The sequence below is a fragment of the Vombatus ursinus genome, unplaced genomic scaffold, assembly GCF_900497805.2.
Source record: "Vombatus ursinus unplaced genomic scaffold, bare-nosed wombat genome assembly UNPS02009205.1, whole genome shotgun sequence".
Taxonomy (NCBI): Eukaryota; Metazoa; Chordata; class Mammalia; order Diprotodontia; family Vombatidae; genus Vombatus; species Vombatus ursinus.
The window spans coordinates 51,235,009-51,251,866 of record NW_020948983.1 but is presented as its reverse complement, the minus strand read 5'-3'; the positions used below and the strand labels follow the sequence as shown (position 1 = coordinate 51,251,866).

Below are 16,858 nucleotides of genomic sequence, written 5' to 3'. Positions count from 1 at the left end.
ATAAAAGTCACATGAAGAAAGAAGCTATCTGTATCCAGAGAAATAACTGATAAATAAAAATATGTGTCGAATAAATTTACATATATATACCTATTTGTGACTAATGGTAGCCATCTTTAGGGTAGGGGGAGGGGGAAGGAGGCAAGAAAAAAAAGAAATTTATATGAAACTTGATTATATATTTAAAACAGATAGCAAATTGTGCACAGTAGATTTGCAATTTCATGTGCAATCTTTTTTTTTATTATACTATGTTATGGAAATGCTTGTTTTTATTCCATAAATTAGAAATTAAATTAAAAAAATATATTTTTGGGGAAAGATAATGAGTTCTATTTGGGACATGTTGAGTTTGAGATGCCTCTGGGACATATAGTTTGTGAGATGTTCAATAGGCATTTGGTGATGTGAAGCTGGAACACAGGAGAGGCTCTATGGTAGGATATAAAGATCTAAGAATCATCCGCAGTGAGATGATGAGATCACTAAGTGACATAGAATAGACAGAAAAGAGAAGAGGGTCAGTGACAGTACCTTGGGGACATACAGATTTAGTGGGCATGGCATGGATGAAGATTTAGCAAAAGATGCTGACAAGTGGATAGGTAGGAGAAGTAAATGGAAGAGAAAGTCTAGTAAGAGAACTCTAGTAAGAGAGTTCAAAATAGATGAGGATTAAAATAAGGACATAACATTTTCAATTAAAATATGATTGATAACTTTGGAGAAAGAAATTCCTTTTTTCCCCTCACTTAGTAGTATTTTATTTTTTCCACTAACATGTAAAGATAGTTTTCAACATTCATTTTTATAGGATTTTGAGTTCCAGTTTTTTTTTCTACCTCCCTCCCTCCTTGATCCCCTCCCTAAGACAACAAGCAATCTGATATGTGTTATGCGTGTACAATCATATTAAACTTATTTCCGCATTAGTTGCGTTGTGAAAGAAGATTCAGAACAAAGAGGGAAAACTGTGAGAAAGGAAAAGAGAAGTGAAAATTGTATGCTTCGATTTGCATTCAGACTCCATAGTTCTTTCTGTGGATGTGGATAGCATCTTCCATCCTGAGTCTTTTGGATTTGTCTTGGATCATCGCATTGCCGAGAAGAGCTGTCAAAGTTGATCGTCGCACATTGTTGCTGTTACTGTGTACAATGTGGAGAAAGAATTTTCATTTAAACCATGAGATTGGAAGCCAGATTTTAGAGGGTTTAGAGAAGAAAGTGAGAGGAGAAATAAAGGTATCAAATGTAGACAGCTTTCTTTAGAAAGGGAGGAGAGATCTCAAATAATAGCTAGTAGGGTGGTGGTTGCTTTGATCAAATGAGGGCTTTCTAAGGTTGTGTAGACACATGGGTGTATTTGCACACAGTGGGGAAGGAGCTCGTAGATAGAGATTGAAGATAAAAGAGACGGTAGTGATAATAGTAGAGTGATCTGCTGAAGACGAAAATCAAGTTACAAACAGAGAGATTGGCCTTGGTAAAGGAGGTGCGATAAGTCAGTCTTAGAACTTCAGGGACTATCTGATGTAATGCAGGTGCCTTCCTCTACATTATCTCCCTAAAAGCAGTTACCATGCCTTTTCCTTGGAGCAGAAGTTCTTCACCTGTTCTGTGTGTCATGAACCTCTTTGGTAGTCTGGTGAAAAGTGTGGACTGCTTTTCAGAATCGTGTTTTTAAATGAATAAAAAATATAGATAGAAGTACATAAAAGTACAAAGGAAATGAATTATATTTAAATACATTTATCAACAACTAAAAAATATTTCATGGGTCCCAGGTTAGAAATCCCTGGCTTAAAGATTTATAATGGAGTCAAATTCATTAGCTTCTGAGACATCTAATTCTACTTTGGGTTGGTTGTAATTGTTGGGACATTTTTCTAAATCCCAAATCTTAGGAAACTAACATAGCTTCTTTATGACTAAACTGCTGGGTGAACAGACTAATAGCCACTTTTTCTATTTTCAGTGTCTTCCATTTTGGCCTGAAAATTTGTCAGGCAAACTCTGTGTTCGTGTGGTGGGCTGTGAGGGATCCTCTAAGCCATTCTTTTACAATCAACAAGACAATGGCACTTTATTGAGCTTAGAAGAACTGGTAAGTTTTGACCTTTTGTCAGACTGTCTTCATTTTTAAAATTATTTTAAGATAATCTGGTGTACTACTTTTAAAAATTTACTGATATTCAGTTTAAGAAAATCTCATTGAATGGTGGTGTATAAATTAGAATCTGGCAAGTATTTGAGAAAAGGAAGTTTTTATTTTAAAGCAAATGATAAAAGTTTTTCCTTGAAAACTTTTTTTGAATTTAAATATTAATTTTAAACACTACTCATGCTTTTCTTCCCTATGATAGAATGGAGGTATCTTGGTAGATGTAAACATTGCTGAGCATTCAACTGTGATAACCTTCTCTGATTACCATGGAGGATCAGCACCTGCTCTGATCATTAACCATACCCCATGGGATATTCTTCAGTATAAACAGAGGTATGTAAAGCGTTAGTAGGAAATATAGGTTTCTTGTAGATATAATCTGTATTTCCTTTTGCAAATTAATGCCTGTTCACTCAAACACATCTCTTCCTTTTGTTTCATTATCTATTAAGTGCACCTTGTGAGAATATTACATTTCTTGTAATATTTTATGTAAACTTGCATATCACTTAATGATATAATAGGAGTTATTAAAAAAGCCTTGAAATATGGAATTACTTGTAGTTAGAATTAATAGTATACATTTTACATGTTTCTCCATTTTCATTTTATCATTTTTCCTTTCTCTCTACTCTGTCATTTTTACTTTAGTGGATTACAGGAAGAAATGGTCTTACTACCAAGACAAGTGCGTCTCTTTGCTTGGGCAGATCCTACTGGTACCAAAAAACTAACATGGAAATATGCAGAAAATGTGGGAGAACATGGTCTTTTAAAGGTATAGCTTAAAAAGAAATGTATGCTATTAAATATAACCATTTTTGGATGTGAAGAAATTAGTCAGGGTGACTACACAAAGGTCTTTCTTGCCATATGATACTATGTGAATACTTTGGTTCATGTGAAGAATATTTCCATTTGGACTAAAACTATTGTATTTAAAATTGAAGATAAAAAATTAGTTTAGCCCTTTAGTCTTGTGTCTGCAGATTAAGAGAAATTTGGGATAGAGTGGCATGTTAGAGATATTTTTAAGACTGTGAAAAAATTTGATTAAATAGAAAGGTGTGTAATATAAGCATATTCTTAAGACTCCTTCCTTTCTTTTCCATGCAAGATAATATTTTCTTAAAAGTTGTTGAAACTGCCTTCAAAAATGAATTGTGTTAAGGGGCTAAGGCTCAGGCTGTTGAGTGATACAGTGACCAATACCAACACAAGAGAACTATTCTTAGCGGAATCAAGACTATATCCTGGTTGAATATCTCTTTTGTACTCTGAATGTCTTTCTAAGTAAATGGCTAAGTAAATCTCCTTTTGTTAATTATTAGACAGACTACAAGTGTCTTATTTCATTTCTGGTTTCAGACCTATGTTCTAGGGGTGCTGACTTGAGTTAGACCTTGCCCACACACAGTCAGGGTTTGTTTGGCTCTGAGGTTCACAGGATCAGAACAGCCTAGGTTTGGTACCTTAAAAGTCATCTGGTCCAATGTTCTTGTTGTATAGATGAGAAAACTAAGGCCTGAGGAGGTTGAGTGACTTCTCTGAGTTTACATAGGTGATAAGTGGCTGAGGATTTGAACCTAGGCCCCCTGCCATTCAAATTCAGCACTATTGAAACTGCACCATGTTGCCTCCTTGGTGGATTTTTAAAAATTTTTTAATTTTTTTTTTGATTCTTTAATAGTCAAAGCTGTATACATCTCTAATAGTTTGCATTTGACACCTCCATAAAGATAAACGTCAGAAGTTTTTCATGGATTTCTCAAGTTAATAGAAACCTTAAAAGTTAAGTCATTGTTCAGCCTTTCAGCTAATACAGAAATCCCATCTACAAAATCTTTGAAAATTTGTCATCCAATTTATGCTTAAATGTTTTTAGTAATGAGAATGAGTGTTCCTACTTTGGTAGGTAACTCATTCCTTTGCTGGACATCTGTTATTGAAATATTTTTTCCCACTTCATGTCCTGACCTGTGGAGCAGTGGTTAATTTCTGTCACACACAGCAGCCCTCCAGATAGTTGAAGACAGCTCTCATGTCTCTTCCCAGTATTTCTTTCCTTCTAATGGCCGAGAAGCAGGTGGGTGCTATAGTGGATAAAGCACTGGGCCCAGAGTTTGAAGGACCTGAATTGAAATCTAGCCTTAGACACTGACTAGCTTTGTGAACCTGGTCAAGTCACTTAACCTGTGCCTCTATGAAGTGGGAATAATGATAGTACCTGTTTCCCAGGATTGTTATGTAAGGATCAAATGAAGTTATATTTGTAAAGCACTAAGCACAATACCTGGCATGTAGTAGGCACTTAATAAATGCTTATTCCCTTCCCCTCAGGCTAAACATCTCAATTTCTTCAATATTTCTACCTTCTTATGATTCAGATCCTTTACCATTATGATTTCCCTCTTCTGCCATTTACTCTAGTTTGTATTTCTTAACATGTATCTCGAATTGAATACATTTGATATGTGGACTCATGTGTGTCTTAATTTCTTTGTTATATAGTACTGAAGAAATGAAGTACTGTCTTTTAAACTTTATTTTGAAACTTACACAAAAACTAAAACAAAATTTCTGTGCATAGCAGTAGAAGGTTTTTAAATAAGTTATTAGGTCAAGCTTATCATCAAAGACCATTTACATGGCAGTATGCTTAAAAGAAATATGGTTATTTTGATTGATTGCAGTGTCATATAAATGAACCATAATAGATTAGAATGAAGTTATTTTTGAAATCATTTCTCATATTGATTTCCCACCATATTTCCCACCATTACCTTAGGTCTATAAATATCACAGTAAGAACAGTGTACAAAATCCTTTGTCATAGGTGCTGTTGTGAGCTGTCCACATCAGTTACTGCTCCTCGTTTTATGTGCTTTTACACACTAATTACTTAGGTGACTTTGTTAAACTTTCCTCCACTATAAAGGGGAGACAATATTCCTTTTTTCCTCAGTTTCACTTGGTTTTTACGAGGCTGAAAAAGAGATGATGAACATGAAAGTACTTTGATAAGTAAAATGCTATTCCTATAGAGTGGTATTTTATAGGAAATCTACTAGTATAATTTTAAAAGCAATATAGCTTTGCCTAATTTATTCCATTATTGATAATGGAAACTTTCCATAGTGATACAATTGTGATACATTGGAAAGAGTGTAGTACTTGGGGTCAAGAGAGAATTAGGTTCAAATCCTGCTTCTTAAATAAACTAGTTATGTGATTGTCAAGTGACTTACCTCCTCAGCCACTGTTGGCTAATCTGCAAGATGTGGATAATAGTATCTACTGCCCTGAATGGTTGTGATGATCTCATGAAGTAATGCATATAAAGTTGCTTAATAAACATTGACGTACTATACTAATGTCAGTTATTATTATTATTCCTCAATTACTTTAGTCATTATATATTAAATACATATATTTTTCAATGAATTTTTTCTGTTATCTTAGGATGAATGTGGACAATTCCCGTACGATGCAAATATTCAGATACACTGGGTATCATTCCTGGATGGACGCCAGAGAGTACTGCTTTTTACTGATGATGTTGCATTGGTTTCCAAAGCACGTCAAGCAGAAGAAATGGAGCAGGCTGATCAAGAAATAAATGTGTCGCTTCATAGTCTTGGACTTTCACTAGTTAACAATGAAAAGAAGCAGGAAATCTCTTATATTGGGATAACTAGGTATGGAAGGAAGAAAAAAATTATTAAAAGTTGTTGAGTTGGAAATATTTAACATAATCTGTCAGTTATGTTTGGAGACAATTTTTTCCGAATTTTAAATCCCTTAACCTATAATCCTTGAGAGATTTATGAGTGATGGTGTAAGTTACTTCTTTTAGATCTCTAAGTCAATAGCTCCACATAGAAAAATAAGGCTTGGGACATAGGGACTAAACTTGAGATTTCATGGCATAGAGAACTGCTAGGTGAAGAGACTCCTGGTACCAGTCAAGACAGCATGAGTTACTAAAAGCACCAGGAGGCACGGTTCTGTGACCAGGGTTACACGGCAGTATGTCTTAGAGTGTGACTTGAACCCAAGTCCTCCAGGTTCTAAGCCCAGCTTTACATTGTGTCAAGTTCCCTCTCACACAAAAAAATGATTTTGCTTATTTTTTAAACCTGCTTGAATTCAGTAAACTATTTTAGGAGTGAGTTGCTATCTGAAAAACATAAAGATATAATCAACCATACTGATTCTTTTACTAGATATATTAAGATTATATTATAATTAAATTATATTATATTATATTATAATTATATAAAGTATATAATTGCGTGAGTTTGGACCTTACAAAAATGCAAGTCTTGTTCATGCCATAAATTTAACAAAGATTTTACTTTTAAAGCTCCTTTTGTTTTTTTGTCTTGCTCAGTACTTTTGTAGAAACTCAGTTTGAAATGACTGCCAATGTGAGTTCTATGTAAAGAATTACCTTTTGGTCTTGCATAAGAAAATATGCGGGATGGAAAGGCAATATTTTTTAAATTGATTTTCATGTATTCTATGTAACCATCTTTCCTTATTATTCTTAAAATAAAGAAAAACAAACTATTAGTTCATTGTATCATTTTTTTCTCATCATATCATTTAAATCCTGTCTTAATTGAATGTTGTTCCCTAAGTATTCTTAGAGCCTTGTTAGCTCTACAAGTAACTAAATACCTACCAGTTATATAAGTGAAAACTTATTTTTTCTTATGTGTCTTTATATGTGAAGTCAGCATCCTGTATTAAATATTCAGCAAATGTTTTAGTATAGAAGTTGTTAAGCTGCAGTCTGTGAGTTTATTTCAATATTTGGATAACTATATTTCTGTATAATTGGTTTCCCTAAAATACCATATGAATATTTGAAAATATTTTTCTGAGAAGTTATAAGACTGCCATAACACATTAAAAAATCTAAGTACCCCTGTTTTAGAGGAACTTTTGTTTTTTTGAATCCTTTGAAAAATAGTTATGTTAAAACATATTTTATCTTAATATTTATTAAAATCTCTGAAATGTATATATTCTTTTAAAAATTTTTTTTAATTTAATTTTTTATTATTTTTTGGTGAGACAATTGAGGTTAAGTGACTTGCTCAGATTCACACAGCTAGTAAGTGTTATATGTCTGAGGCCAGATTTGAACTCAGGATCTCCTGACTCTAGGGTCGACGCTCTATCCACTTTACCACCTAGCTGCTCTGAAATGTATATATTCTTGAGAATAAATTGCTATCACAATATTCTAGAGATGGATGAAAATTTTGTGTAAATGTTTTAGCATGTTTAGATATGTATATTATTAAAGTAAATTTTATTATTGAATTCTTCTAGCTCTGATGTTGTTTGGGAGATGAAACCAAAACGGAAGTGGAAACCTTTTAGTCAAAAGCAAATAATTATTTTGGAACAGGCCTATCAGAAGTATCTTCGGTCAAATGAGCATGAATGGATTAAACTAGATGGCAATCTTGAGGTATAGTTAATTTTATTTTGTGATATTAATGTCAAACAAAATTATGTATATGCTATTTTTCAGTAGGGTTGATAAGAATCAAAATACCACTAAGAAAGATTCAAATAATTATGAATTACAATACTTGACATATATGCACTGAACCAATTTCATTCAAAAATTTACAAATACTGTGTTTTTTTTCCTTTTAAGTTATTGTAATCAGTTATTTTAGTTGTAACAGTGTCCTTTTATGTTACGACTTCATGGGAGATTTTCAAGAATTTTTAAGAAGATTTTGATGATGCAATAAGAGACAGCACTTAATCTGACATCAGAGGACCTGAGTTCAAATATTACCTCTGCCATTTAACTACTTTGGGCAAGTCCTGACAACTTGTACTCAGTTTCTTCAACTGTAAAATGAGGGGCTTGTACAAAATGACTTAAAATCCTTTCTGAATTGAAAAGCGTGTGATTCTAGAAATTGAAATTAGTTGTGGTATACATAAGTGCTACATGTGTCAAGTAGAAGTAAAAGCAGCGGCTCATCTGAACTATTGTTGTTCATCCTTAATTTTTGAAGAGGACAAATGACATCACAAGGTGATATCTTGACTTGTGTAAGAATTGGATTAAAGTGAAGCAGAGTTACACAAAGTCATCAGCCTCACTTTCTCTTCCTGGGTCATTGAAGTCAAGTAACAGGACAATAGTCAAGATGACCTTGGCATCTTTGGTGCCTGACCAAGCTCTAAGCACCTCATAGCGCCTGCTTCAGTTGCTTTCATGGCTGTTGGAACAAATTCTTCTCATCAGCCTATTCTGCCAGGGAAAGTCTTCACATGCTTGTAGAAATACTCCAAACTCATGGATGGGTTTGAGGCTTATCAGTTACTCTTAATCTGGTTTATTCATTTGCTGAGACGATTTACCAGGGTGTGGTTACTGTGTATACTACAGCTTCTTGGAGCCACAGGTGAGAGTTCAGGCCTTTATCACCTCTTCCTGGGCTACTGTAATAGTTTCCTAATTTGTCTCCTTGCCTCAAATTTCTCCCCTCTCCAATCTACCATGGCCGCTATAAGGACATTCCTAAAGCACAAGTCTGACCAGGTTATTTCCCTATTCATCGAGCTCTAGTGGCTCCTAAATGCCTCTGCTATCAAGTACAAACTCCTGTTTGGCATTTAAAACCCTTCTTGATCTAATTCCAACATACCTTTCCATCATTACTCCTTTTTATACACACTATATTCTGGCCAAACTGACTTTCTTCCTATAACTTGCACATGGCATTTCATTTCCTGATTCTGTGCCTTTGCAAGGGTTGTGTTCCATGCTGAAATGTACTCTCTCCTCACCTCTACCTCTTAGTCTCAGTTTCTAATGCATAGATCAGATACAGCTTTGTTATATAGGAAAAAAGACATAAACACACACTCATTAGCCATCTGACATTATTTAGTGTTGTTGTTGTTCAGTCCTTTTTCAGTTGTGTCTTCTTCTTGACCCCATTTGGGGTTTTCTTGGCAAAGATCCTGGAGTGGTTTGCTATTTCCTTCTCCTTCCCATTGTATAGGTGAGGAAACTGAGGCCAACATGGTTAAGTGTCACACTGGGTCACACAGCTAGTAAGTATCTAAGGCCAGATTTGAACTCAGAAAGATGAGTCTTCCTGACTCTAGGACTGGTACTCTATCCATTGTTCCACCTAGCCCCTTTTATTCGGAGGCAGCCAGGTGGCTCAGTGGATAGAGTGCTGGGCCTGGAGTCAGGAAGACTCTTTGGTACGTGAAAAGTATTCTAAGGCAGAGAAGTAGTGTTTATATGACCTATTGCCATTTGATTAGAGAAATCTTCAGCTACATGAACACAGTTTTTGACTTATTCCTAGATTGAAGTTTCAGTTTCTGCTGTCCATTTGTAGCTGAAAGTGAGAATTCAGGTCAGGCAAGCAAATTTTAGCCCTTCTAGGGTGAGTAATTCTCTTTTCCCAAAGCTCAATCAAGGTACTTCTTCCCTCTCGCTGCTCTCTCTTTTGGCATACTCATCTATACCCAAGTTTTCAATTCTCATATTTTTTCAGATGACTCTCTGTTTTCATGTTTTCCTAAAGATCTAATTTCTACCTCCTCAGCCTTGTCAAAACCTTTTGTTTGCCTCCCTAATTTGTACTTAGGACATTGTGCTTTTAATTATACTTATTGTATATGCAGTCACTCCTCTCTCATAAGACCAATTATGATTGGTTCCTTGAGGAAATATACTAAATTTTTTTTTTATTCCCAGCATGGAACACTTTTATATATAGTAGAACTTAATTGTTGTTGTTTATTCCTTTCAGTCCTCTCTGACTCTTCATGACCCTCTTTGAGGTTTTCTTGGCAAAGATACTGGAAAGGTTTGCCATTTCCTTCTCCAGCTCATTTTACAGATTAGAAAACTGAGGCAGACAGGATTAAGTAACTTGCCCAGGGTCCCACATCTAGTAAGTGTCTGAGGCCAGATTTGAACTCAGGGAGATGAATCTTCCTGACTTCAGGCCTGGCACTCTATCCACTGCACCACCTAGCTACCCCAGGTACTTAGTGTTGGTTGAACTAATTTTTTTTTTTACTAGTTGGAAAATTGAATAAATACCTGTATGGTTAATTCAGTAGACACAGTAAAAATAAAGTGTATATAAGATTTGAACATCAGGAGAATTATTTCCTATTGATATAGCTTGATGCTATGTATAAGTACTTTCCTTAAGTGAACAGGCTGCCAGTTGTCATTCCCTTGTGTTTAATAGAAAAATATCATACTTTTAAAAAATCAAGTTGTTGACCTTAAGGTCAATGTGGATGGAGATTAATAACAACAAAAATATAAAAAAAAAACATTTTAAATGATTACAACAGTTCTGATGAGATAAGGGCTATGTATGTGTATGTATGTATACACATATATGTTTATATTTTTCCCATTGATTAAAAAAATACTAAAAAAATACTAAGTATCCTGTTATAATGATGCTATCTGTTCCTTAAATGGTGCTTTTGCCCTTACTGTAGGAGAATTTATGTAAATCCAGTACTTGTAGATCAAAAATATCATTCAGATATTGATAAACTTTTTTCCATTTTAGGTTAATTTTAGTAAATCCCCAATGGAAATGCGAGTCCCAATCCGGTGTAGTATTAAGCGAGACTTCTTATCAGGTATCCATGTTGAATTTAAGCAGTCTCCTCACCAAAGAAGTCTACGGGCTCAGTTGTACTGGATTCAGGTAATATTTTTTTTATCTTTAGTTTCAAAAAATGAACCTGAATAAAGTCATTAGTCAAATTTTAAGAATGAGATTATAATTTTAACTTGAGGTTTGATTGTGTGTCTGCATTTTTTTGAGTTTCTCAACGTTGTTAGAGAACTCTTTCTAGTAGGTATAGAAATGTATTTTATCTATTTACCTCCTGACTGATACATATTAATGCAGAAGAACTGGAATTCTTCATTTTGGCCAGACTTTCCAGTTTGCCAGAAAGAATGTTTTATGTGATGATATAAAATATGTTGAGTTTGAAGTGTCTAGTAAATGATTTTAAAATAAGACATTTTAATATTTTCTTAATCACTTATAAGAAGGGATCAAACTTTTTGAAAACATACTGTTTAAGTCTTGGGTTGTTTTTTTTTTTAACACTTTATTTTAAAAACAATGACAACTCTTTGGCACGTGAAATTATTCCCAGATAGAGAGGCAGCATTCTCATGACTCACTACCCTTTTCTCAGGGAAGTTCTTAGTTACGTATGCAGTTTATGACTCTTTCCCAGGTTGAATAAATTGAGTTTCCACTGTCCATTTGTTTTTAACTTATAATGAGAGATTTTCATTATTTTCTCTGGAAATAAGTCAGTTTTTTCCTTGATGCTCCTTGTTTAATGTGACATGAAATTTCCAGTGTAACCCAATAAATTTATTACTGTTAGAGTGGCCATGTGGTATGTAGCTACAAAGATTTGTATTAATGCCTGTGTGTAAATCCTGACATTGCTTGTGTAGTGGCATATATTTTTTCTTTGTCCTTTTTGTATCCTCTCTTTTGCTCAAGTTATTAATTTAGGTATCGTATCTGTGTTACTTCGTATTTGTCACGGTGTCATATTGTGAATGTATAAACTTTAGAATGATATAATTTGTGACTTTTTAAAACAATGTCTTCATTTTAGTATATCTTGAACTCAAGAATTAAGCTGTTTCATATACAGCAAAATATTTATAGTAGCAAAGAAATGGGAAAAAAGAAAATACCCATTGATTGGGAAATAGCTAAACAAATTGTGGTACAGAAATGTCAGTTAATATTGCTGCATTGTAAAAGATAAATATAAAGAATATTTAGAAGAATGATAAATGATCAGATATGGTATATAAATAAACAGAACTTGGAAACAGTATATACAATGACAAGAATAATGTAAATAGAAAGAAAAAAAATTGAAATACTGTAATTATAATTACCAAGTTTACCCCTCAGTAAGGTATGAGAAAATTCACCTTTGTGGGTAAATATGGGTTGTAGTGAATTACATATCTTTCCTAATTGGTTGGTTTTCCAGAACTTCATTTTTTTGCCTCTTCTTTCTTGTTATTATGTGGGATGCTTCTCTAGTTAGGGGAGAGAGAAAAAAGATTATATTAGAAAATAAAAGTATTATAAAAGTAGAAGATAAGAATAAAAAAATTATAAAGACAAAATGAAAGCAGAAAATTCCTTAAGGATATTTTTTTATTTGAATCCCCTTTGTCTTTCCTTTTCTTTTAGGTTGATAACCAGTTACCAGGTTCAATGTTCCCAGTTGCATTTCATCCTGTAGCCCCTCCAAAGTCCATTGCTTTGGATTCAGGTAGAGAAAAAGTGAAAGTTAATTTGAAGCATGTCTGTTTATCAGAGGTAGTAAATATTAACTTTTTTGTATAGAGACCAATTATTTTCTCTTTTTTACCTTTCAGAGCCCAGGCCATTTATTGATATTAGCATCATCACAAGATTTAATGAGTATAGTAAAGTGCTGCAATTCAAGTAAGTAAAGTAAGGAAGTTTTAGCATGTGTCTCCACTTGTATTGCTACTAGCATTCTGATAAAGTCAAGGTAAACTTCTTGAGAAACTGATTTGTAATATAAAATCTTTTTTTTTTCCTGTTTGAGTGTGATAATCTACTTTCTGATGATGATGATGATGATTTTTTGTTTTGGACCTCTACTTGCATTGATATAGGAAACTTGAAGTGTGGAAACTGTATACTGAAACAGACTGGCATCTTGTCTGTAGTTTATAATTTTAGAGAGTTGCTTTGAGCACTGAAAGGTGCATTGACTTTTCCATGTTCATAGAGCTACTCTATGCCAGAGGCAGGGCTTTAACCTACGACTCTTAAAAGCTGGCCATCTCTTGTTTCCTCTTCCTTGTGGGCAAGGGCCTTTATGCTTCCTTCATCATTCCTCAGACTTTACTGTCATGTGGGTACCTTCTCTCTACTCACCTCTCTTTTTATGTATTGTCTTCCTTCATTAGAATGTAAGTTCCTTGAGGGCAGGAGCTGTCTTTATTTTTGTTTGTATTTGTATTCCTAGTGAGAAATGAGTTGTCAGCCATCTAGGTCTGATTTTTATAGAGAATTGAGTAATGGCATAAGTGTTTAAACTGTAGTACTAATGATAGTTTTCTAATGGATCATTTCACATGCGCATGGACCCCATTAACCTCCTAATAAAAGAGTTTTTAGTAGATGAAGTAGCAGTCTTTTGCTGTGGCCTTTGACTAGAAAACGAGAAATCATTGACCTAGGACTGATAAGTCACTTTCCTTCTTGGGGCTTCATTTTCTTTGAATAGAAATGAGATCTACATCTAGAGATGTAATTAGTACCTGCCTTACAGGACTGTTGTGAAAATCAAATGAGGGAATGGAGTAAAGCTTGCTGTGATCTATTAGTGTTAGTTTTTGATTCTAGTCGTTCTCTTTAACTATTGCTGAAAGTATGGTAGTACAATCGTTGTGTTTATGGGAAAAGTTATTATTTACCATTAATATCTATTATTTTTTTCTAGGTATTTTATGGTTCTCATCCAGGAAATGGCTTTGAAAATTGACCAAGGATTCTTAGGTGCAATTCTTGCATTTTTCACACCAGCCACTGATCCTGAAGCTGAAAGGAAAAGAGTAAATCATATTTTTTCATTGAGAGTCTCATAGAATTTCACTTTTGTCTCTTAGAAAAATATGGAGTGTTAAGTAATCAAAATTAGATGTTTTTATTGAATGGATTTTTTAAAAAAGAAAATATAATTAAGATTTTCTGTTAATGATTTCATTTCTTCTAGACTAAATTAATCCAGCAAGATATTGATGCTCTAAACACTGAATTAATGGAAACATCCATGACAGACATATCAAGTCTCAATTTCTTTGAACATTTCCATATTTCTCCCATTAAGGTATGCTGTAACTATTTTGGGAATATGGGAGACAAATTATTAGATAACAAGGATTCATTTTGAAATTTGGGGAAAATGTTGTATTAGGTAGAGATTTTATTTCAAGGACTTAGAGTGGATTTGTCTGATAAAGGAAAATATGTAATAGTGTGTTTAACATGTACATGATCCAGTGTCCCACAGTAGTGCATGTTCTTCAGTTCTAAATTAATAACTCTCTTTAGTTCATTGACTAGTTAAAGAATTCTCTGACATAAACTATTCTTAATTAAGCATGGTAGTGTCAACCAACATTTAATGGATCAATAGTGTCTAAACAGAAAGTCTCATCATTATGTGAAAATGCTGAAGTTGGTATTATATACTGTTGCTGTATTTTTCCCTCTCAAAAATTTTGTTAGAACCCAGTGAAAGGAAAATGGGATTCCTTTCACTTCCCTAAATTTGAACTTCACACTCCCCCTTGCTTTTCTCCTTTTCATTTTTCTTTTTTAGCCTACTTAGAGAAATATATCATGTATATTGCCCACTCTAACACTGTAAACTCATCTTTACATGAGTAAACATGTAGTAGGCTAGAGGAATAATAGATTATCCTTTCAAAAAATGTTAAGATCCTGCATTTAGTCAGTGAGTATATAGCTCCATACTAACTGGTTTGGCCATTTTAATTCAACTGGCTGAGTGAAACAGTTGTTTGGAAAGATATGAAAAAAATAGAATTGATTATCTCTTTTCTCTGAATTGACAGATCAATCTGGTTGGGTATTTAGACACAATTAGAGAGTCAAATTTGGTAATTTTTCTGTTTTTGAAAGAAAATCTAGTACTCTGTTAGAGATGATAGAAATTTACCCATTATTCTAAAGTGCACTGGGAATTGTGAACGTGAAAAGTGTAAACCATAATTCCCCTCCCTCCTCCCCTCCTATTTCAAAAGGGCTATAGCCTGTTGGAGGTGTAAAAACTATAGGTTCTATGGGTTTATCTTTGAACCCCATCACCAAAGTCATTTCTTGGACAAGAACTGTAAAATACCCAGGCAAAAATGTGAATGTGATATTTTTCACGGCCATACTAGAGGGTAGACAGATGTATATGTTAAAAACAAAACAAAAAGTATCATATGCTTTTGCCTTGTCATTTCCAAATACCCTTTTCCGAGTAGTCTTCCTGAATTCTTCTTGTAAAATACTTAGAAAATGGCCAAATGATAAAGGAAAACTAGTTCATCACATGTATATATTTAGTTTTATATTGAAAAATGTTTGCTGTTGTCTTCCTATGAAGTTACAAAATGGAAGATTATAAACTTAAGAACTAAGCATTTAGGATATCAAAAGCCTTTCATGTTTCAACAGGCATTCCATAGCTATAGAGCATTGTGCATTCTTAGAGAAATTCTTGTATTTTGCTGCATTGTTAGTAGGTAACTAAGAATACAAACAGTTCTAAAACAACTATCTGAAGTAGCATGATGAATTGGTTACAAGGCAAACATGCTTACTGACTAATATTTTATATTCACTTATGTTATTTGTGACAATACACATAAAACATGTCAGCATTCACTTTTTTCCTTTTATAATGAGCTTAGCAAATGTTACCAAACACGAACATTTCAGTGTACAACCTTCATATATAACCTTTATCAGAACAAAAAAATTGGATTGTATGTAACACTGTAAACTTTTGTTACGTGCAATATTTTTAAAAGTGTTGTTAAATTTAACAATATAATAATAACATTTCCCTGGCTGTCTGTATCCTTCCTGAACTTCTTTCCGCTTTTGTCTGCATGCTTTTTTGTTTCATTGGTGCTTTGTTCTTTATTTTCTTCTTTGTCTTGCGTGGATAGCCACTTACTCCTTCTTCTACCTTCCCCTTCCCCAAACAAAATAAAAACCTTCCTCGTTACAAATAAGTATATACGTCAAGCAAAAGGAATTTTACATGTTGGTTATGTCTGAAAATGTATGTCTTGTCCATTATCTTTAGTCCATCACCTGTTAGTCAGGAAATTGGAGGCATGCTTCATCATTAATTTTCTGAATCATAACTGGTCATTGCATTGATCAGAATTCTTAAGTCTTCAGAACTTGTTCCCTTTACATTATTGTGGTCATTGTGTTTTCCTAGTTCTTAATGCTTGACTACATCAATTGATACGAGTCTTAGAGGGTTTTTCGCAACCATTCCTTTTGTCATTTATTATATCACAATAATATTCTATTAGTAATCTATATACAAATTTACATGTTATAATTTATCGAACAATTCCTCAATTAATAGGCATCCACTGTGTTTCCATTTCTTTGCTTCAACAAAAGGCTTTACTGTGGATAATTTTGTACATATGAGTCCTTTCTAACTATCTTTGACTTCTTTGCAGTACATGTGTAGTAGTGGTATCATTGGATCAAAGAGTATGCACAGTTTAGTGACTTTGGGGATTTAATGCCAATTTATTTTCTAAAATGATTAGACCTGTTCACAACTCCACAAACAGCACATGTATACCTGTCTTCCCATTGTACTTTCAACAGTTGTTAGTTTCATTTTTGGAGAGAGTCTTCTTTACTACTCTGATAGATTTGGGATGGAACCGCAGAGTTATTTTAACCTGAAATTCCCTTATTAGTGTCAGTTAGATATTGATAGCTTGCATTTCTTCTTTGAAAACTACCTGTTCGTACTCTTTAACCTGCTAGGTTTCTATTCATATAAATATAATATGTGGTA

General features: G+C 33.7%; 1 protein-coding gene across 1 annotated transcript in view; it reads left to right on the top strand.

The window, feature by feature from the left end:
• The window catches only part of VPS13C (vacuolar protein sorting 13 homolog C), a 182,176-nt gene that overhangs the window by 136,592 nt on the left and 28,726 nt on the right, over nt 1–16,858 (top strand). Inside the window, exons 62-71 of the mRNA XM_027851985.1 lie at nt 1,976–2,104; nt 2,364–2,497; nt 2,816–2,942; nt 5,627–5,862; nt 7,508–7,649; nt 10,762–10,902; nt 12,442–12,523; nt 12,630–12,699; nt 13,730–13,841; nt 14,003–14,116. Coding sequence (XP_027707786.1) covers nt 1,976–2,104; nt 2,364–2,497; nt 2,816–2,942; nt 5,627–5,862; nt 7,508–7,649; nt 10,762–10,902; nt 12,442–12,523; nt 12,630–12,699; nt 13,730–13,841; nt 14,003–14,116 — 1,287 coding nt within the window. The remainder of the gene's footprint in view (nt 1–1,975; nt 2,105–2,363; nt 2,498–2,815; nt 2,943–5,626; nt 5,863–7,507; nt 7,650–10,761; nt 10,903–12,441; nt 12,524–12,629; nt 12,700–13,729; nt 13,842–14,002; nt 14,117–16,858) is intronic.